The 20,771-nt window shown below is 35.8% G+C and overlaps 1 protein-coding gene across 6 annotated transcripts in view; it reads left to right on the top strand.

The window, feature by feature from the left end:
• Positions 1–20,771, top strand: part of L3mbtl3 (L3MBTL histone methyl-lysine binding protein 3) — a 112,406-nt gene that overhangs the window by 49,304 nt on the left and 42,331 nt on the right. For all 6 annotated transcript variants that reach the window (XM_047559419.1, XM_047559414.1, XM_047559418.1 and 3 more), the window contains 3 exons: positions 7,977–8,053; positions 12,688–12,773; positions 14,568–14,678. In XM_047559419.1, the coding sequence (XP_047415375.1) occupies positions 7,977–8,053; positions 12,688–12,773; positions 14,568–14,678 (274 nt within the window). The remainder of the gene's footprint in view (positions 1–7,976; positions 8,054–12,687; positions 12,774–14,567; positions 14,679–20,771) is intronic.

Below are 20,771 nucleotides of genomic sequence, written 5' to 3'. Positions count from 1 at the left end.
TCAGTTCTTGACCTTATTTTTAATGTGCATATATTTAAGAATTCAATAGACCCATCAATGACTTTCATTACTCTTCAAACTGAATTCTTAGATATTTATCTTGAATTGTTTTAAAAAGAAGAGAGTGAATCAAAATCCATTTGCTATTCAGATTTTTAAAATGCTTTCTATTATATGTGTACTTTTTACAGAATTTTTGTAAACATGTAGACAAGTCATTCCATGATTATATTTAAGTCAAATCCTTTAGAATATTTTGGTTGTTTTCCCTTACTTTTTTTTTTTCCAGAGCATCATTTTGCCTCATAGGATATCTTTTATTAAGTTTGTGACAAGAAATTTATTGAAATATAGTCATATACAAACATGATTAAATGACCCTCCTAAATGTAGCCTTCACTTATCACCAGCAGTTATCACCTTATATCCAGTATTGTTTCTTCTGCAATCCTGCTATTAAAATCCCAACTCTAAAATAAATAAATAAATAGGATAAAATCCCAAATCTAATTGTTTTGAACCTCATTCCAGATAACATAGCTTTTCATGTGTGAATAATTCAGTTGGTGTTGAAAGATGAGAATTCTTTTTCTTTTTTTATTAACAACTGTATTGTCACTAACATCCTTGACTATTTCTCCCAGTTTTGTCTTGGTATCTTAGTTGTTTTTTTTTTAGATGATTTTAGGGTGAAATAAGGGATACTCTTTACGTTTGCTTTGATGTTTTCTTTTTCCTTTTTTTTTTTTTTTTTGTGGTGTTGGGGATTTGAACCCAGGGCCTTGTGCTTATAAGGCAAGCACTCTACCAACTGAGCTATATCTCCAGCCCTGATGTTTTCTTGATCTCTTTTAATTGATAGCTTGCTATTCTTTCTGTTTTTTTCTTCTTGTAAATTTTATTGAAGAAACCAGATTGTTTTGTTCTGTTGAGTCTCCTACAATATGGATTTGCTGATTTATCATACCATGTTTTTCTGTTTTTCATATTTCCTGTAAATTGGTGTTTTTGTTTCATTTAAAATTGTTTATACCTATTTTTGGTAAATGGATGAGAAAACTTTAAATTTAGAAATAGCCTAATCTGCCCTAGGTCAAACATGTTCCACTACTCCTGTTTGATGGACTATGAAGATGGCAGCCCTAAATCCAGTCCTTTTAGTAATAAACAATAGTAAATTATTGGGATTTGTTGAAATGGGAAGTTTGTTTTCCTATTTTTTTTTTTTTTAATTTTTATTTTGTAGTGCTGGGGTTTAGACCCAAGACTTTGTGCATTCTAAGCAAACACTCACCCCTGAGCTACATCTCCAGGCCTGTTTTGTTTTTAAAGTTTTGATTCATTTTGGGAGAATTTTTTTCCCAAGATTTTGTGTGATTTAAAGAAAATGGATAAATATTAAGTTATTTTTATGGTCATAAGTATTGTGTATTAAAGGTATTATACATTGCTTATTTGATAGAAGATATATTGCCTTTCAAATTATTCTTGAAAAAATTAACAAGAAAATCTGGAAGAATTTGTTGTTTTTCTTGGTGCCAGATGCCTAGGGAACAAAAAGAAAGGATCCTGGATTCTTTTTTAGGAAAAGCAAAGAAAAAGCCTGATAGCTTATAACTCTGATTTTTCACTTTTGTAAGCATAAACAAATATAATTATTTTAAGGACAGAATGTACTTTGGGATTATTTATACTTCTGACTATTGACATGAAATCGTATTTTGTTAATTGACAAAAAAGGAATACAGTATATTCTCTCTCTTAACATTCATTTGATGCACATTGAAAATTACTTAAGCGCACTGGAATTTCTCCAATTTTATTAAATACTATGTTCTTTGATCTTTGAATTTTGGAATGGTTTTTATCTGCATAAATTACTTAGGTGTGTAATTGAAGTTACAGATTGGCTTGCTCTTCTCAATTCAAAATACTTTTGAAATGAGATTTTCTTCCTCCTTTGAAGTAGGTAGTAATCTCGTCTCTTTTTGTTTTAGTGGGAATCGGAAAACATATGCAGTCTGTACACATTTGTTTACATGATATTACACGTTTGGTTTCAATGAAGTATTTCTTCCTTCTAAAGAGGAATGTGATGAAAATGTGTTTTGTCCCAGGGGTAGAATATTTCTTCAGTAAATGACTTACTATTCAAAGCTTTAATTTCCCCTAAAGAAAAGAGGGGATTAATAATAATACCTACTTCATTCTCTGTGGTGGGAATTAAGAAAAGTTTTAGGAACAGAAACAAATTTGCAAAAGGATGGCAAGATTATGATAAAGGACATCAGAGAAGTTTGGTGCTGAAATCAGAAAAGGATTTTTGCTTGAGGGGAATCTTTCTGCACACAGGGTGTTTTGAGCTTGGTTGTTTGGCAGAAGAGAGATCGTGGACCACTGTGGAAGGGCATAGTGGAGGTATCTGAGATTATGGAGACACCAAGAATCTCTCTCTCTCTCTCTCTTTCTCAGCCTGGAGAAAAGGAAGAAGTAAAAGGAAAGTTGAAAACCTATGTGATGAGATGACATCCTCTTCACCTTTTCCAGATCACTGCATTAGAGAGTTTCATCTTGAAACAATTAATATTTACAGCAGTGACTGTGGGGAATGGGCATGGTCCAATTAGGGATGGAAAGGACAAAGAGGTGACTCAACCTGATGAGTTTTGGGGTTCAGTGGTAAAGCAGAGAGCAGAGGAGGTCCTGAAGAGTTAACATATGATGAAGAGCTAGGAGAGTCCAGTCTTGGTTAGTAAGTTGGCAGAGTCATGCTCTGGGTTTAAGTAGCGGGAAAGGCCAAGTATCCTGCATTTCTTTAAAGAACCTAAATCATTATTGCTTAAATGAGGATACTTTGATGTTTTCTTTAAGCAAATGTCTTAAAATATTCTTGCTTGACCTCTGCCTAGATCTTCAAAGTCCAGAATATGCATACTAGTTTTGTTTAGCTTTTGACTGTGGCTAATAAAACCAGAATCTTGGTTGGATGCGGTGGCACATGCCTATAATCCCAGTGACTCAGGAAGCTGAGGTAGGAGGATTGAAAGTTTGAGGCCAGCCTCAGTAGTGAGGCCCTCAGCAATTTAGCAAAACCGTGTCTCAAAGTAAAAAACGAAAAGGGCTGGGGTGGTAGCTCACAGTTGTGGGTTTAATCCCTAGTACCAAAAATAAATAAATTTTAAAAAATAAAATAAAAGAAGGATCTCTTTCTTTCCAATTCAAGGGCTTGGTGAAGTCACTTAGCTTCTTTTTATTTCCATAAAATGATTAATTTCTGCTCACTTTATGCTTCCATGACAAACCTATGTTTATACAATTATTGACCCTTTTAAATATACCATTCTAGATCTATTTGAATCTGAACAGTCTTCCTGAATAATTTGCCTGCACTTCAATTTTTTTTTTTTTTTTTAATTTCTTTCACGATACACACAAAAACCTAAAGATAGAGAGGTAGAGATCAAGGATGCACTGAACTTTTCACCACTGGTTGTTTTCCTTCTTTTTAGTTACAGTTCTGCCTATGAACACTAGGTGGGACTAAGAGATGACTTGTTTTGCAGTGGGCTTCACAGCCTTCTGACTTTTGAACAAAGTGTTGTTTGCTACTGAGAGTGTTTAAGTAAAATAGGTAAAAGTGGGCTATTTTTATCTTCTCTATTGAGATGGCTTCCTTGTTTTAAATAACTTTGACTAGCATTTAGAGAGTAAGATCTTGTGTAACATTGAGGTAGTATCGGAATGAGTGGCCATAATATCCTTAATTGTAACTTACAGAGAGAACCAATAAAATTTAAAAAGTTATTAATATTTAATGTTCTTTAAAGAATCACCATGAGTTTGGCAGATAATTATTAAAATTACTCTACAGTTATATTAGATTGAAAAGGGAAAAAACCAGATGATGATTATATATTTATTATTTTTCCATTCTTAATGAAGCCATGTGTAAATTAGCACCCTTCCTTAGAATAAAGGCAATTCATCATTAGTAATAATCCATAACCAAAGTGATTATTTAGGAAAACATTAGGGTAACTGGAAATAAAGCCCCATAACTTTGTTTATATAGTTCATAACAATGTAGCTTATAGAATTGTGCACTGAAATATATTTTATGAAAATATAAGAAATATAGTAATTACCATATCAACTTGGCATTGACTGAGCAGTACTTGTTTTTCTTTCATATACCTAAGATAATGATATACATCACCTACAATATATAAAGAAAAATGATTGTTTGTGGAAGGGAGGATATGAGGTAATGTGAGAATAAAGGAAGAAAGGAAGAAACATTTAACTGTAAAGTTAAAGGTATATTCTACTGAAGTAAGTTCTGGGAAAAATCAGCATGAAATAGTGGTTATGTCAACTCACCATGTGCTACTGCCCAAGGCTGCATCCTCTGGAAGGCTGGTTTGTATGCTGACCTCATTCACTCTTAGCAAGTTCTTTGTGTTTCAGTACTCATTAGACTTGCTGAAATTCCAACCACTGCTGTCCTCCTGGCTTTCTACCTTCTGGTTTCCCATTTGAAGGATGGTGCTGAGATTTCCAGATTGCTCAGGATAAACACAACCTGGTTAATAGAAGAAGAGTAGACTCCTTGCATCCTTTGGACCAGCATTTCTCAAGCTGCTATTAATAGTTTGCTTAACAATGCAGTATTTCATAATTGATTATCTTTAGGAAGTGCTACATTAAACAATTCAAAAACCTGTTTCTTTATAGAATAACTTTAGTCTTCAGTATGCTCGTGTAAATATAAATTTCTGAGAAGTATTATGTTGTGTCACATGGTCAGAATATTTTAGAATGAAAAAAAAATTTTTTTAACTTAAGAATACCTATCATTTTTGAGAACACACATGGAGAAATATAACCACTTTTCAAAAAGATATTGTGACATTATCTTTAGGTGCCTATGCAGTCTGTAATATTATTGCATCTAATCCCTAGTGAATATAGCCTTCATTTCCTTTTACTGCATTTGCTTGGCAAAGTCCCAGCCCCAGTAGGATTCAACTTTCTTCCCACCATGTTCCTGTACTGGAACATTTGAATAAACCTGGAGAAAGACACATGGCTGTCAACCTCAAGTGAGCCCTTAGTCCTACTCTATCCTTGTCTATTCTTCCAGACTAAATTTCATTTTCCTTTTATCCCCCTTCAGACTTCTCACATCTTCTTATCGTCTCTTTCTCCTGATACCTTATTTCCCATTTTATTGGGGTGGGGGAAGTGGAGGCAGAGGAGACTTCTTCATGGCAGCACCTCTGTTTCCCCACCTTCCTGATTCTACCCATAGACTGACTGTGGGTAACATGCCCTGCTGCCACCTGAGAGGGTTCTCCTCTCAGAGACTGGTTTTCATTTCCTCTCACTGATTCAGTTCTCCTGTGCACCACCTCTATTATTTCTATTAGTGCACAAATGAGAGAAGGGTTTTAATCCCTATTGTATCCCTAAGCATCTGAAACAATGTCCTGATCAAGGAATTTGCTTGGCATGTATTACTTGGCTAAATAAGGTAATATCTTTCATCTCATTAAGCACATTTTATTTTCAAGTAGTTTTTAAACTTAAGGTTTATGAAATTGTAGAGAGAATTCCCATATATGCCTCACCCATCTTCCCCCAAGTTCCCAACACAAACAGTGAAACAAAACTTCTCTTTTCCTCTTCGGTACCTAATTTCAGCTTTCTTGTATAGCAGGACTCCTAAACACATTTTCTTTATGTCCACCTCCATTGTCTTTTCTTCCATTCTCCCTTTAACCCAGTCTGTTCAGTCGTTTGCTCTTTTCCATCCCCAACTTCACCAAAACAGCAAGGATACTAATAATCTTTACATTGAAGACTCCAATAATCCGTTCTTGTCTCTTCTCCTCTTTGGTCTGTCAGCAGCATGTGACCCATTTGATTTCATTCTTCTCATTTTTCTCCCCTTACCTTACCATCGGTCCTACCTGGACGTTACCTCCTACTCTGCTTGTTCTCTGGATAGCTCAGCTCAGCTCATGGTATTAAATATCATCTCAGATGCTGGTGACTCCCAGATTTCTATTTTTGCAAGGACCTTGATATTGCCCTTGAACTCCAGGTTTTATGATCATTATCTATTTGACATCTTTTATTATTTGTCAGACACATCTGTAATAGGATTCTTTGTTCGACACTTGGAACGCCAGCACTTATGCCTGCTGTCTCCCTCCTTCTCAGAAAATAGCAGCTGTGTTCTTGTGACCCGTTCCCAGAGCTTTGCAATATCTGGACTTCTTCAGAGGACTCACACTCCATATTAAATCTATTAGTAAATCCTTTGGGTTCTACCTTCAAAATATATGTCAGACATGATTACTTCTTGACTTGGTCTAGGCCTCCAGAATCAACTCCTCCAGAGCCTTCTACCACCAGTGTGGTTTACTATCTTCTTGGAAGTCAGAATACTTTAAAACATGGATCAGGTTAAACTTCTCCTCTGCCTAAAAAGCTCTAGTTCACCCGGAGTAAAATCCCAGTCCTGACTGTGGCCTAAAGGCCCTTCCTGTCTGACATCATTTTCTGTTGCCCTTCTGCTTCCCTCAGTCTGCTCCTTCCTCTTCCTGATAGGAGTTACCGGATTACCACTCCACATCCTTTGGACTTGCTGTCTCTTCTGCTCAGAATAGTTTCCCTTCATATGTTCACGTGGTTCAGTTCTCCTTTTCTTCAAGTCCTTCAAGTGTTTGCTCATGTGGTATCTTACTCGAGAGCCTGTTTTCATTAGGCTATATAAAGGAACACTTTCACACTCACATAATTGACTCCTTTACTTCATGGCATTGTGCCACCAAAGTATATATACAGTTGGCCTTTGTTATACCGCTGGGTTCCACATCCACAGGCTCAACTGAAAGTTGTAGCTAGACATGTTACGGTTGCCCCTGTTCTGAACATATGCAGACTTTAAACATTTTTAAAAATTCTTCTAAACAGAGCAGTGTAGCAACTTGTTACATAGTGCTCGTATTATACTAGATATTACAATTATGCCAGAGATAAAGTACACAGAGGAGGGACATAGAAGTTATACGTGAATGCTGTGCCACTGTGTGTAGGGGACTTGGGCATCCTCTGAATTTGATACCTGTAGGGATCCTGACCCAGTCCCCTGAAGATGCAAAGGGATAACTGTATTTTGTGTGTTTATTTCTTGTGTCTTCTTGCTTTCCTGCAAGTGTCATGAGAGCAGGAAATTTTAATCTGCTTTATTTGCTACAGTTTCTCCAGGGTCTGCCCAGTGCCTGGCACATCATCGGCACTCAATATTTGAATGAAAGAGTGAGCAAGTGAATGGGTGAGGCATATTGCATGTTGAGGTGGGGAATAGAAAAAGTGTAGTTAGGAAATCAAATCTACCAGATTTGCTTGTGGATAGAAAGGCTCTGGGAAAATACATGTGTGGCTGTAGTAAAGATAACAGAGAGTGGAAGAAAGAGGCGAGGGAAAGAAACACCTTGTTCCAATATCTGGCCTCTGCCATTTCAGTGTGTAACATAAATAGCATGCTGGTTTTTGGGAGTGATTGAACTTCCTGACTTTGCACATGTGCCCTTATAGATGCTGTGAAATAATTTTAGCTTGCCTGTGTACATAGAGTCTTAAGTTTATTTTTCCACATAATGTTTATGAATGGAAATTCTGAATTTTTATGTTACCTTTGTACTTACTATCTTTGAAGTTTTAGGATATAACAAAATTCGTGGGTCAGATAATCTCATGGTGTCAGAAGCATATGATATTTGCTAAAATCTACTTGGTATCAATGTATTAGAAGAGTGGAAGATTTTTAGTTCAGCATTTCTTTTTCAGATTTGAGCATAATAAGCAGAACTCTGTAAAGTGTTCGTATTTCTAACTTTTTTCTTTTAACTTTTGCTATTATTTGTGAGTTTATCTAATTATAGTGTTTTAATTTATGTAACCTACAGGTGTGAAGCATCTAGTCCCCATATTCATCCAGTTGGTTGGTGTAAAGAACATAGAAGAACCCTTATTACTCCACCAGGTTTGTCTTTGTCTCATATCATTTATATATTTCATGAGTCAGTTACTTTTTCCTTAAAGGGCCAGGCAGGAAATATTTTAAGTTTTATTCTGTAGAGTCTGTCACAACTTCTCAACCCAGTGGTAGCACAAAAGCAGCCACAGGTAGTAGTGAACAAGTGTGGTTGTGCTGTAGTCACATGGTGTTTGTGAAATGTGCAGCATGCCGCTGGCCTAGCTCACTGACCCCTAGTGTCCCTTCAAGGATATGAAGCATTGGCTAAGTTTGTATCAGTCTCAGATTTTTGAATTTTTTTTGGAAACATAAGTTCTGCTTTAAAGGAACTTTCATTTTTTAACTTAAAATTCATCACTAGGCTTTATATTCATATTTAAAGATATTGTCTAATTTAAAGATATTGTCTAACTGCAGATGTGAATTGTCTAGACTTGAACAAGTACAGAAAGGTGGACGTGGGGGACTCGGCACAGTGGGTGCAGCATGGACTTCATATTCACACCGTTCATATTTAAGTGAGAACTTGAGGCGTTAAAGTTTTTACTTAGAGCTCACACATTCCCTTTTCCTTTATTTACTTTTTTATTTTTTTTTTATTGTGTGTATGTGTGTGAGTCCTGGTTCAGAAATAGATTTTGTACCTTATACAAGTGCTGCCTCTCTTTCCTCTGAAGTTATGCGGTGCTCCAGCTGTCTGCCTCTGGCCTTACGGCCTTCTCAACTTACTTTCTCTCTGGTAGGGAGCAGTGCTACTGCTGTGATACATAGCATCCTTGTTCTGCGGCATTTTGAATTTATTTTTGTGTGCTAAAGAACAGATTCTGCAGCTTCGTCGTAGTCAAGACAGTGTTTTTGAGCACTTCGCTATTGAAGGTGTCATGGTCCCTACTGGTAGGGAAAGGCGGGGTCACCAGCTGACACAAAGCCTCGCTGCACAGGAGGTGTCTGCTCAGCGGTCACAGGAAAAGGGGAGCCCTAGCTTTGCTAGAAGCTGTTTTGTGAATGTGGCCCACAGCATGTGAGAGCAGAGGTTCAGCTTGGAGCTTTCAGTGGTAGTCTTGTTCCATTCTAGGGACTGGTTTCATTTCAAGGCCTGTCCCCAGATCTTGATGCACTGCCTCACTTAGACTGTCTGATCTTCACCCTCTGGGGACCAACCATTCCTGTGGCTGTTGAGCCTAGTCCCTTCTACTTCTGAGTTTTCTGGTATGTTCGAGGGAGGAAAGGAAAGCCTCTGACCCAATTTACAGAGTTGTTTTGAAGATGAAAGGGACTTAAGCTATGTAGTGTTAGAGGAAGGTATTAGTGGTGCCATGGCCCAGATGTGGTGCTGCCTGGAGGAGGCCCGGTATTCAGCCCTCCATGTTCTGTAGCTTATAGAATAAACTAGCTGTTTGTGTAGTTGATTCTCTGTGACTGTCATCTGAACTACTCTTAGATTCTACTCTAGGACTCTAAATTCTCATATTTTCTAATTTGATGTCAATCCTTCCTTTCCACAACACTATTTTTGGTCATAATAAAAAATTTGGTAAATAAACAATGGACCTTATGTCAACAGTATAGGAGCTATGTGGAATAAGACAGGAGAAAAATGAGTTGTAGTAGACAGTTTAAAAATCAAACAAAAAATGATAAACCAGGGAACACAGGTTCCTGGTGTTGCACCCTAAGCGAGGGTGGTGTAAGGCATTGTTACCAACTTCTTATCAGAGATTTAGCACCTTTCGTCTCCTTTGATTACCTTTTATAATTTGGTAGACGAGGAAAAAGTACATAATGCCTAACAATATGAATGTTCTTAATGCCACTGGACACCTAAAAATCTTTAATATGTAAATTTTATATTATATGTAACTTACCATAATAAAAAATATAGCAACAACCTGTAGATTATAAGAATGGTGTACTGAGCATGTGCTGATGTTACTCCTTGCTCCATGACTAAAGACACCCTTTCTCTAAGGGGAAATTCCTGACTCATTCTCCCACCTCCTGTCTGAAAAACAGTCCTAATCACCCAGGTGCCTTGTGTAGCTGTTCTTGCATCTTCCCGGCTGCTTCAAGAATAAATCCATCCCCTGATCAGCCCTCCTGTTCACTTTTTCTGTAAACATGCCTATCTTTACTGTTCTTTTTCCAGAACTAATATCTTCACATTTTAAAATCATTTTTTTTATTTTGAATTTTCCATGTTATAACATTAACACATGCTGTTTTTTAAGTTGAGTGAAAAACAAGGTAACTACAGTTATCTTTTTAAATTTTTTTATTCATTTTAGATATCCATGACAGAATATATTTTGACATATTATGCATATATGTAATATAACTTATCTAATTAGATCCCATTCTTGTGGTTGAATATCATGTGGAGTTCATTTATGAACATAGGAAAGTTATGTCTGATTCATTCTACTATCTTTCCTCTTCCATTCCCCCTCCCTTTCCTTCATTCCCTTCATTGTCTAATTCAAAGAACTTCTATTTGTTCCTTACTTCCTCACCTATCACGTGTTAGTATCTATCATCAGAGAGAACTTTTCAGCCTTGGGTTTTGGGGGATTGACTTATTTCCCTATCTTTCTTAATACTTTGGTATTAGTATGTCATTAGCCCTTTTCCCTATACATGTGCTCACATGTGTGCTCACATGCTTGCCTACACATCAGAGTTTTTTTGCAGCTTTGTGGATTGAACCCAGAGCCTTGCACATGTTGGGCAAGCACTGTACCATGGAGCTACACCCCCAGTCTTTTAAAATTTTAGTTTGCAACAGGGTCTTACCAGGTTGCTAAGACTGACCTTGAACTTGGGATCTCAAGTAGCTGGCATCAACAGGCATGAACTACCATGCCCAATTATATCAGTTTTATTTAGTAGAATGTTCTTATTCAAATACTTAAATTGTGCAAGTTATGTTTCTTAAAAATGTATTGTAAATGTATAGATAGAAATAGACTTGCATACTTAACTTTTAAAACATTTTATTTTGCAACAGTTTCAAGTATAGAAAAGTTTCAAGGATAGTACAGAATTCATCTATACTCCATCTTGACCCAGAGACTGATACAAGTTTGTCGGTTGTCCCAATGATGTCATTTACAGTAAAAGGATCAAGCCTTGCATACTCAATTGCAGATCTCTGTGGTCTCCCTCGGTTAAGCTATCTTTGACTTTTTTGACCTTAATATGTTTCAGTGTTACAGATAAATCTTTCTATAGATTATCTGTGATTAATATCTATTTTCTTGTGAGATACTTTAAGATTGCTTAACTATCCCATCTTAGTCTCATTCGCTAGTTTTGGAATCTGTTGGTACGTCTAATATTATTCTAAGTTGATAGAAGGTAATTATTCTATAACTCGTTGTTATTAGGTAACATTGTTCTACAAAGAATAGCTTTCTCACTTTCCCCTTTATTCATTCAGTTATTTTATATCTGCTTGGACCCATAGATTATTATTTTTTATTAGTGAGTGGCATTATTTATTTTCATATCAAATCTTGTGAGTTTTTAGCAGTTGGGAGACCTGCCTCTTTGATATATCTCAACCATTTTTTGGGAACATCATACTTTCTGGCCCAACTTGCCTTGACCCAACCCTAGAGTCTTGCATTTCTCCAAAGAGCCTTGTTTTTTTGTTCTTGTTGTTGAGATTGATATTTAGAAACTGAGATCTGGTTGCTAGGTGTGTTTATTGCTACTGGGGTGTTGCAGGCCTCTAAGTGGTCATAGGAAATATTTATACATATGTAAATATATACAAAAACTTTACTTCAGTCTATTTCTGCAACCATGGATTGACACATTAGCCCTGATTCAGATCTAATAACAGGCTTCTTTCCTGTTTTCCTCTGTCCATATTTATGCCTCTCTTCTCCATCAGGGAGAAACCTGGCTTCCATTTTCTCTAATATATTTGCCTATTTTCTCAGTCCCCTTTGTGTAGAAAATGTCCTACCCTACTGGGCCACCATTAATGTCTGCTCCAACCTGTATAATGGATTTCAGGCTCTGGAGGAAACAAAAAGCAATGGGAGAGAGGAAAGGATAGTTATTTTTATACTTTCTATTAATAGTATTCTGTGATTTATGTGTATTTCTTTGACCTCATAATGCGAGGAGGTATCTGGAATATTTCATATATTATTGTGTATAAATGTTAAATATTCTTTCTAATAAATCCTATTTCATATATACTTTACATTTTTTGCATATTTCTGTAGTGAGGGTCAATTTAACTTGTTTTTATGCTTTCCCATTTACAAATAATTATGCATTGTCTTTGTACATATACATGAGATTTTGTTAGGTTAGTAAGAAATACAACTGCTAGATTAAAAGGTATTTGTGTGTGTATCTTATGTCTAAAACTATCCTTACTGATAATGTAAATGACACATAAATATATAATTTTCATCTGAAAAACAATAAATCATGATCTAGATAAGAACAAAGTGATTATTACAGATAGTTCTGAGTGTGTGACTGATTTAGAGATGTTATGTGTACGTGAATAGAGTTGCCTAGATTATCATGGTAGCAGTATCTCATAATTTTTGTAGGGCATTTTGTTATTTTCACTATCATATTGGCTCAACCTCATAGAATGTAATATTTTTGTTTCTTAGGATACCCAAATGTGAAACATTTTTCTTGGGATAAATACTTAGAGGAAACGAATTCTTTACCTGCTCCTGCAAGAGCTTTCAAAGTGGTGAGATAATGCATTTTGCACTATTTGGTTAATTTGTGTTGATGATATTATTTATTCACTGAAATTTAAGAACAGAAAGAGAATGTACTGGTAAACTGAATTGCAGTGAGAAGAAAATAAAAGGATAAGTAAGATGTTTTTAAAATTTTACAGTTTTGAAAGTTGCAATTGTTACTGGAATTTTTGCTGTTGACACACACACACACACACGCACACACTCACATAAATATTTTCATTTTGGACCTTGAAGTCTCCTTGGAAGAGAAAACTACTTGAGACTCTGGTAAGTGGTTGAAATCTTACAGCAGACTTCTGTTTTTCTAGTTAGATATTCTGAAAGACTAAAACTGGAAAGGAAGATGTTTTCAAATGAAAATCATATTTGTAATTCCTTTAGATTTGCTTATGGCAAGCTGAGATGCTGTTTTTGATTTTATTGGTAGAAATTGGCATGTTTAATTTTTAAAATACCGGGTCATCTTTTTTTTTTTTTTTTAATAATCTCTCTCTAACTCAGGTCATTACTTCTTGTTTATTAATTTCTAAGATTCAAAGTAAACCTTATTTCTGTTTAAAGAAATAATAAATGTTTATTTTTTCATTCAAATAACTTGCTTTATAATATCTATTTTCTTGTGATTTCAGAGGACTAAAAAATGTGACAGTTTTATCATAGCAATACTTTTTGTAAATGATACATGTATATGTAAATTGCTAGGATTTTTAATTATAGAATTAAGGGATATGTACAGGCTCAAATATAGAAGGAAAAAAACATCAAAAAGTTTTAGGAGCAAAACCATATTATACAAAGAGAAATTCTCAAGGAATTTGACTCCATATGATAGTAAGTTCAGGATTTAAAAAGGAATAATATTTAGACCAAACATGTTATATTTGTGAATTTTTCTCTGTTCTCTAATTTTCAGGGATTCTAACACAATGTAAAGCTGCATTGTACCTTGCTTTTTAAACTGGTTAAAATTACAGAGGATCAGCCTACATGTCTAGTGTCATATCAGAGAGAAAACTAAGATATCTTGAGTTTGGCCTTTAAGTGTTTTGTGTTGCTTACTCTGTAACTTTTGCATGATTTCCACATTTAATTTTTAGAGCAATACTTTCATTATACCCATTTTACCGAAGAGGGACAAGAAGCTTAGAAAACATAAGCTTTGGTGTGTGGTCCTGCACCATACCAAACCATCCCCTTGCCTTCTGCTGCCTGTAACTTCTCCAGAGTCTCATGTGTCTGTGGGATGTTGAGGTGTAGGTAGCTCTGGGTTCCCCTTTTTCCATTCCTGTCCTGTAGGATCTATTCCATCTTGCGAATTTTTCTTTCTTCCTTTTTATTTATTTATTTATTTTTTTCTTGTTTGAAGCTATCTTCTGCTTTTTGCCCTCATTAGCACTTATTAGAATTGGTGTCTTGTCTCATCCACTTTAATGTTTTTTCTCCCCTTTTTAATATCAGATTTTATGCTTGCTGAATTTTGCTAAGACACCTCCAGCTAATGAGAGAAAAAAATAATCATCTTCCCTATAGCTAATCAAAAAAGTAAAATATGTTTGCTTCAGCCTTTCCTACTCACTCCTCAGCTAGGCACTTGGTCTGTTTCTCTTGCATGTGTCCTTGGGATTGTGTTTTTTGATAGGAAAGGTGCTATGCAGAGCCCGTCTGGGAACTTGAGAGTTTAAAAAGCTGGAAACAGCTCATCTATTTCTTATATCTTTGTAACATTGAGTCCACCTGCTCTTCCTCTGAATCTCTGATAACATTTTTTGTTGTGGCAGAAACCTCCACATGGATTCCAGAAAAAAATGAAGCTTGAGGTTGTAGACAAAAGAAACCCCATGTTTATTAGAGTCGCAACTGTCGCAGATACAGATGATCACCGAATAAAAGTAAGTAGTCTCTGTGTGCTTTGGTTTTGACTTTTGTTACAAGTTGCCTTGCCTAGAAACTTCAGAAGACATTTGTAAAAGTCCTGTAAATTAAATAGTAGGAATATGCAAAGTAAGTGACAATGCTTCTTGGGAAATCAGCATTCATCCAGGTTTTTCCTTTAATTTACCTAAGACATTTTCTCTTCAATCATGAGTGACAATTTAAGATTTGGAAAAAAGTAGATACAACAATGTGCTGTTCAGAAGAAAACATATCTTCATTCTCCAGTAGTATGCTTTTCTGAAAATAATCGAAGTATAATGTTTCTTGTGGGGTGCATTAGATTGTAGTCGTTCCGGAAGAATATCCTGTCTTTGAATATAGGACAAATAAAGAAATAGCTTGATAAATAAAAATGGATTTTTTTGAGGCTGAGTCATATAACTCAGATGCCTCTTACAGGACAAGCAGTCGTTGGGGAGGGTGGGTTCAGTTTGTTGGGGCAAGCTGGTGCACTTGAGCAGGGTTCCAGGTTGGGAACCCTCATCTGTTTGAAGGCCTCATCTGTTTCTGCCTTCAGCATTCACTTCCCTTTTCAACCAGAACAGTATCCATTTTCTTCCTTCACAGGTTTGTTTGGCATTGCTGTTAGGATAAAAATAGTTACAACAGCAAGACATTCGCCGTACACGGCATTTTACAGGGTAGCAGTGTTCTCACATTAGTTGACATTTGTAGTAATTGCAACGTGGGGGATGTGTGCTGTCATCCTTATTTTATTGATGAGGCAGAGACTCAGAAAGATTAAATGAATTACTTTATTCATTACTGGCTATAGCAGAACTAAATCTCAGTTCCATGCTATACGAGCCTTAAATGTATGCTCATTTTAAAAAGATAATCACATCCTCCACTAACTAATGAGATAATGTATGAGAAAATAAATTTTCAAATAACATGAAAAACTATACACATGTAGTATTTAAATAAAATAGAAATTTTAATGTTTAGTTCACTTTACTTAAGATTATATAATTAGTCATGTAACATTGGTGAAAATTTTAGAAATAATGCAAGGCCTGTGTTAATAATTATTTTCAAGTGCATTTTCTTATCAATTGTGCTTGGTTGTGATGTAAGTCTTAACGTAATCAATATTTTAGACATAGAAGTATTTTTAAAAATAATATAGACTAGTTATCAAAGAAATGCGGAATTAAGCATGGTACTATCTTTATAAGTCTGTTTGCACAGAATTGAAAAATTTAACTGTTTTTAGTTTAGGTTCTCACATAATGGCTGGTAGGAATAAAAGTATCCCAGGTGTTGTGAAAAACAGTTTTGGCATTAGAATCTTAGAATATTGTTTATTCTTTAATTCAAGAATTTCAGTCATAGGAATTTATTTTGGGGAGTAACCAAAAGAAATATGCAACAACAGAAGCTCCCATATAGTTCAGCTATTCTGGGTACAGTATTTAACACTGAGGACAACACAAGTCACCTATGGCAAGATAGATTACATCTACATGATGTTACAATGAAGTATTTCAGATGCATGTTTCATATTGGAAAGTAAAAAAATTCAAGTTTAACATTATGTATAATATATGATTTTTTTTTCTTCTAAAGAATGGTTATATAAACAGTTCTGAAAAAAAAAATAACAGTAATAACTGTCTCAAGGTGCTGAGACTAATAAATCATTAGGTTTCTCTTATTAATGGTTTTTCTATATTGGTTTCAGGAACATATATTACTATCAGATTAAAAAAAAATCAGGTCAACTCTCTGATTTCACATGTGAGAAAATTTTGACCCAGAGATGTCCAACACTCTAAAGTAGAGGACTCAGTTAACAGGGGAGGTTTGGACTAGAATCCAGTTCTTTACTTGGAGCAAATCCTCTCTCTAAAACCACATCCTGGTCAGTACTTGACACCCAAAAAAGAGCTGGCTGTGAGCTGTACAGTTGATGATTACCTTTCATAATTACTAGAGTGAATGTCACAGCTGAAGGTGAACCCTCTACAAATATCTTGGTGTTTATCATCGCCTTTAAAGGTCAGTAAACAGGGACAGTGACTCAGTTCCAAATTCATCAGAGGCTGTAAAAATATAAAAGGTTTCAGCAGTAGGAGTTTTTCTAATAATGTAAGATGTAATAGAGAACAGGAAAGCTTATTCTTTTTTTCATGAAGGAAGAAAAAGAAGAGTAAAATTAGACTTAAGTTATTAGTGTAGCTTATTATTTTAAGTTTCTCAGGGATAAAATCAAGTCTTAAAAATCAACTTTTAAGTTTAACAGTATATAATATTTCACACTTTGAGCTATTGTAGTAAAAAAGTTTTAAAAATCTGATATTTTATCAGATGATCTTGATGAAAAACATTCAGGACTGTTTTGCTATATTTACGTTTTATAACAGAACATAATACAGTCCTCCTCCATCCCTCCCCAGTCCCTAGGAACTTTCAGCACTTAGTTGTTGCTTATGAAGTTTTATCTCCAGTTTTCTAAAATAATATATATCCTGGCATTTCCCAGTTCATCAGTTTTAAATATGGCTTCTTTGCTTCCTGTTATGATAGCTCAGGATTTAGATTTTTTTCCTACACTTTTTACTGGTGCATTATAGTTGTACATGTTGATGGGATTTGTCATTACATATTCATACATGCACACACATAACAACATAATTTGACCAAAACCACACCTAACATTCCCCGCTTCCTACCTGTCCCTCACTTTTTGGTCCCTTTCCTGTACTGATCTCTCTTTGATATTGAGGAGATCCACCCCTACCTTTGTTTCCCATTTTCCTCTGTAGCTTCCACATTTGAGAGAAAACATATGACTCTTTGCCTTCTGAGTTTGACTTATTTTACTTAACATGATGGTCTCTGGTTCCATCCATTTTCCTGCAAATGATGTGATTTAATTTTTCCTTATGGCTGAATAAAACTCTCCTGTGTGTGTGTGTGTGTGTGTGTGTGTGTGTACATATATATACATATATATACATATACATATATACACTACATTTTCTTTATCCACTCATCCATTGATGGATACCTAGGCCAGTTCCAAGTTTGGCTATTGTGAGCTGTAATGTGATGACTTTAATTCTTTAGGATAGATACCCAAGAGTGGTAGAACTGGGTCATATTGGGGTTTCATGCCTAATCTTTTGAGGAGCCTCCATACTGATTTCCACAGCAGTTATACTAATTTACAGCCCCACCAACAGGATTTAGATCTTATGCCATTCTTATTTTCCCTTTTTCTTTCAGCACTACAACATTGGTGTTTTCTTTTCTTTTCCTTTTTTTTCTTCACTCTTCTTATTAAGTACTACTGTGCCAAGTAGTCTTTCCTTATGACTTTTTGTTTTTCTTGGCATCAATAATCTCTTCATAGTTTGTTTTATTTTTTAAAAATCATCCACCTCCTCATGAAATTTTTAACAAATGTTTCAATATCTGTGTTTTGAATCAAAAGCTCAAGTGTGTTTTTCTGTCTCTCTCTGTTTCCTTGAACTCTTTTCCCTAAGCTCAGCAGCCACCTCTTGAGTGGATATAGTGTCAGCCCGGGACTTCTTTTTGCTGACACACTAAGTTATATTTCATTTTCCTGAAAATCTCAAAGTTATAGTCGCACACTTTGTTTTTCTTTGTGTACACTTATCTTGATGAATCACGTCTTTTTGTGTCTTCCTAAGAAAGGGTGTGTGTGAAGTGGATTTTTTTGACTTCTTGCCTGTCTGAAGATGCCAGTGTATACCAGCTTTGTGTTTGACTCTGTGTTGTGACTAGGCTAGATGTTGTGGGTAGAGAGCTGTTTCTGATTGGGTGTTACAAGCATTGTTCTGCCTTCCTCTCAGTCTTGGCATTGTGCTCGGCACACCTAGGGCCATTCTGATTCCACCTGTTTGGATGATGTTCCTCTTGTCTCTGGAAGCTCACAGTTCTGTCTCTGCCTCCTTGGTGTTCTGAGGCTTTGTGGTAGCTGCCTTGTTGCAAGGGTCTTTTCCTTAGGCAGAGTACTTGTGCATTTTCAACATAGAACTTATGTCCTTCAGTTTCTGGAAATGTTCTCCTGTTGTTGTTTTGACAACTGCTTCTTCTCTCTGTTCTCTTTCTGGAAGTTCTGCTATTCTGGTACTCTGGTACTGTACTGAATTGACTATTTACTTTCTTGTATACCCCCCCCTCTTTTAAAATTCTATTTCCTTTTAAATACCGAGTCTATTTTCCAAACCTTCTGTTTCATTTATAAGTATACCTGTGATTTTTTTAAAGTTTTTTTGTCTTATTTTCTAGTCCCTCTTCCTTTTCAAATAGGATCTCTTTTTATATCCTGTCCTATTATTGCTTTTTTAATCTGAGGATACAGGTGATGGTTTTTCTTCTGTTCCTTACTTATTTCCTCCAGATTTCTTTCTTAATTAGCATGGCCTCTGCTTTCATTGGCTCTCCTCAAATGTCCAGTGATCCTTGATTCTGTTTATATTAAGAAAAAGGTACCATACACTAGCTGCTTTCATGGGTAGACTTAGAGTTGCTTCTCATATCTGTGGGGATTTGTTTCAAGACCCCCAGTGGCGGTCTGGAGGCAGTACTGAACACTGTGGGTGTGCACACGCCCACGTGTACACACACACACATACACACACACACTCCCATATATATGTATTTGTGATGCAGTTTATAAATTTATAAACTACATAAGAGATTAATAACAATACTTAGTGGTAAAATAGAACAGTAATAATAAGATCTTATAATAGAAGTTATGTGAATGTGGTTTCTCTCTCTCCCTCTCTTTTTTAAAATATAGAATTTTCCATTTAACATTTTCAGACCACCTTACCTAAGATAACTGAAACCATAGAAAGCAAAACCATGGATAAAGGGGAAATCCTGTGTTGACTGGTGGGTTTAACCGTGGCATAGGAAGCAAAGAGGCAGGCTTCTCCCAGGGAGGTCCCCACTGTTGGCATCTGGAACCTCTCAGTTTCTGCAGCCAGGGGAAGGCTGAACCTGGCTGCTGCCGGGTGGGACTCTCCGTGTTGCACTTCGCCACATGCCCTTGTCCTGGAGTTCGTGACTGTATTTCTCTAGAAAGCCAACCTTTGCTCTTTTGCAGGGTGGCCGAAAAGGGCCTTGCCTTGTGGGTGGGGTGGAGGAGCAGATCTAGGGTTCTGACCAGCCCATATTCAGAGTGGGAACCAGTCTTGGCCTTTTTGAGACCTTCCTCTTCACCCACCTGTGGCGTCCAGACTGAGTCCTTGTTGGCTTCTTTGGGGAACGGAATGGCTTCTGTTCTGATCCCTCCCTAGGCCCCTGAGTTTCAGTCCATCCCCTCTCCTAAGAAGGTCGGCACTCCTTCACCTGTTTTTCCCTCCCAAATTCATCATTCTCATTTCCCAATTATCAGCTACTTTCCTTTTTTGTTAGTCTTTGTGGGTTGATACCTTTTCAAGCATATTTAATTTCAGGAGAGACTGGAGGTAAGTGCCTGGGTCTTAAATGTGTTTTACTGAGTTGCCTTTCACTTGAACAAAAGCTGGCCAAAATTTTTTTTTTTTTAAAGAAATAGTGTGCTTTCTAAAATACTAACTTTTAATCTTGAAATTGTTACTGTACATAGTTTTTATAAAGGATTCAAGTTATACTTCTAGGTGAAAAAATGTATCCAGTTTCCTAAACTATAATTTTAAACAGTTAAATGATCTGTTCTGTTTTGATCCATAATAGTCTATTCAACAGTGTTGCTGAGTTATTTTTGTTTATGATTGTTATAATGGAATAGTATGGGAATAATTTTATGTTTCTCTTTTGTGTTTGTAAAAATTTTAACTGTTTCATGTTATATGTTTATTTGTCTTTCTCTGCTGCTGTTCTTTTGGGCCTTTGGCTTTATTTCAAAGTAGTACCCAGCAAGAGAAAAACGATTACTAAACATTTCTGTAACATGATGTTTTCGTTTGTTAAAAACCTCTTAATATGCTACAGACTGAAGTCTTAAAAGTTTTCAAGGATGAAATGAAACTATACAGACTTCTTTAATGGTTTTAAAATTTAGCCTTCAAAGTTAGAATGTTAAG

The sequence above is a fragment of the Sciurus carolinensis genome, chromosome 7 (assembly GCF_902686445.1).
Source record: "Sciurus carolinensis chromosome 7, mSciCar1.2, whole genome shotgun sequence".
NCBI lineage: Eukaryota > Metazoa > Chordata > Mammalia > Rodentia > Sciuridae > Sciurus > Sciurus carolinensis.
The sequence above is the reverse complement of the archived record's forward strand: the minus strand, read 5'-3'. Positions and strand labels throughout refer to the sequence as shown.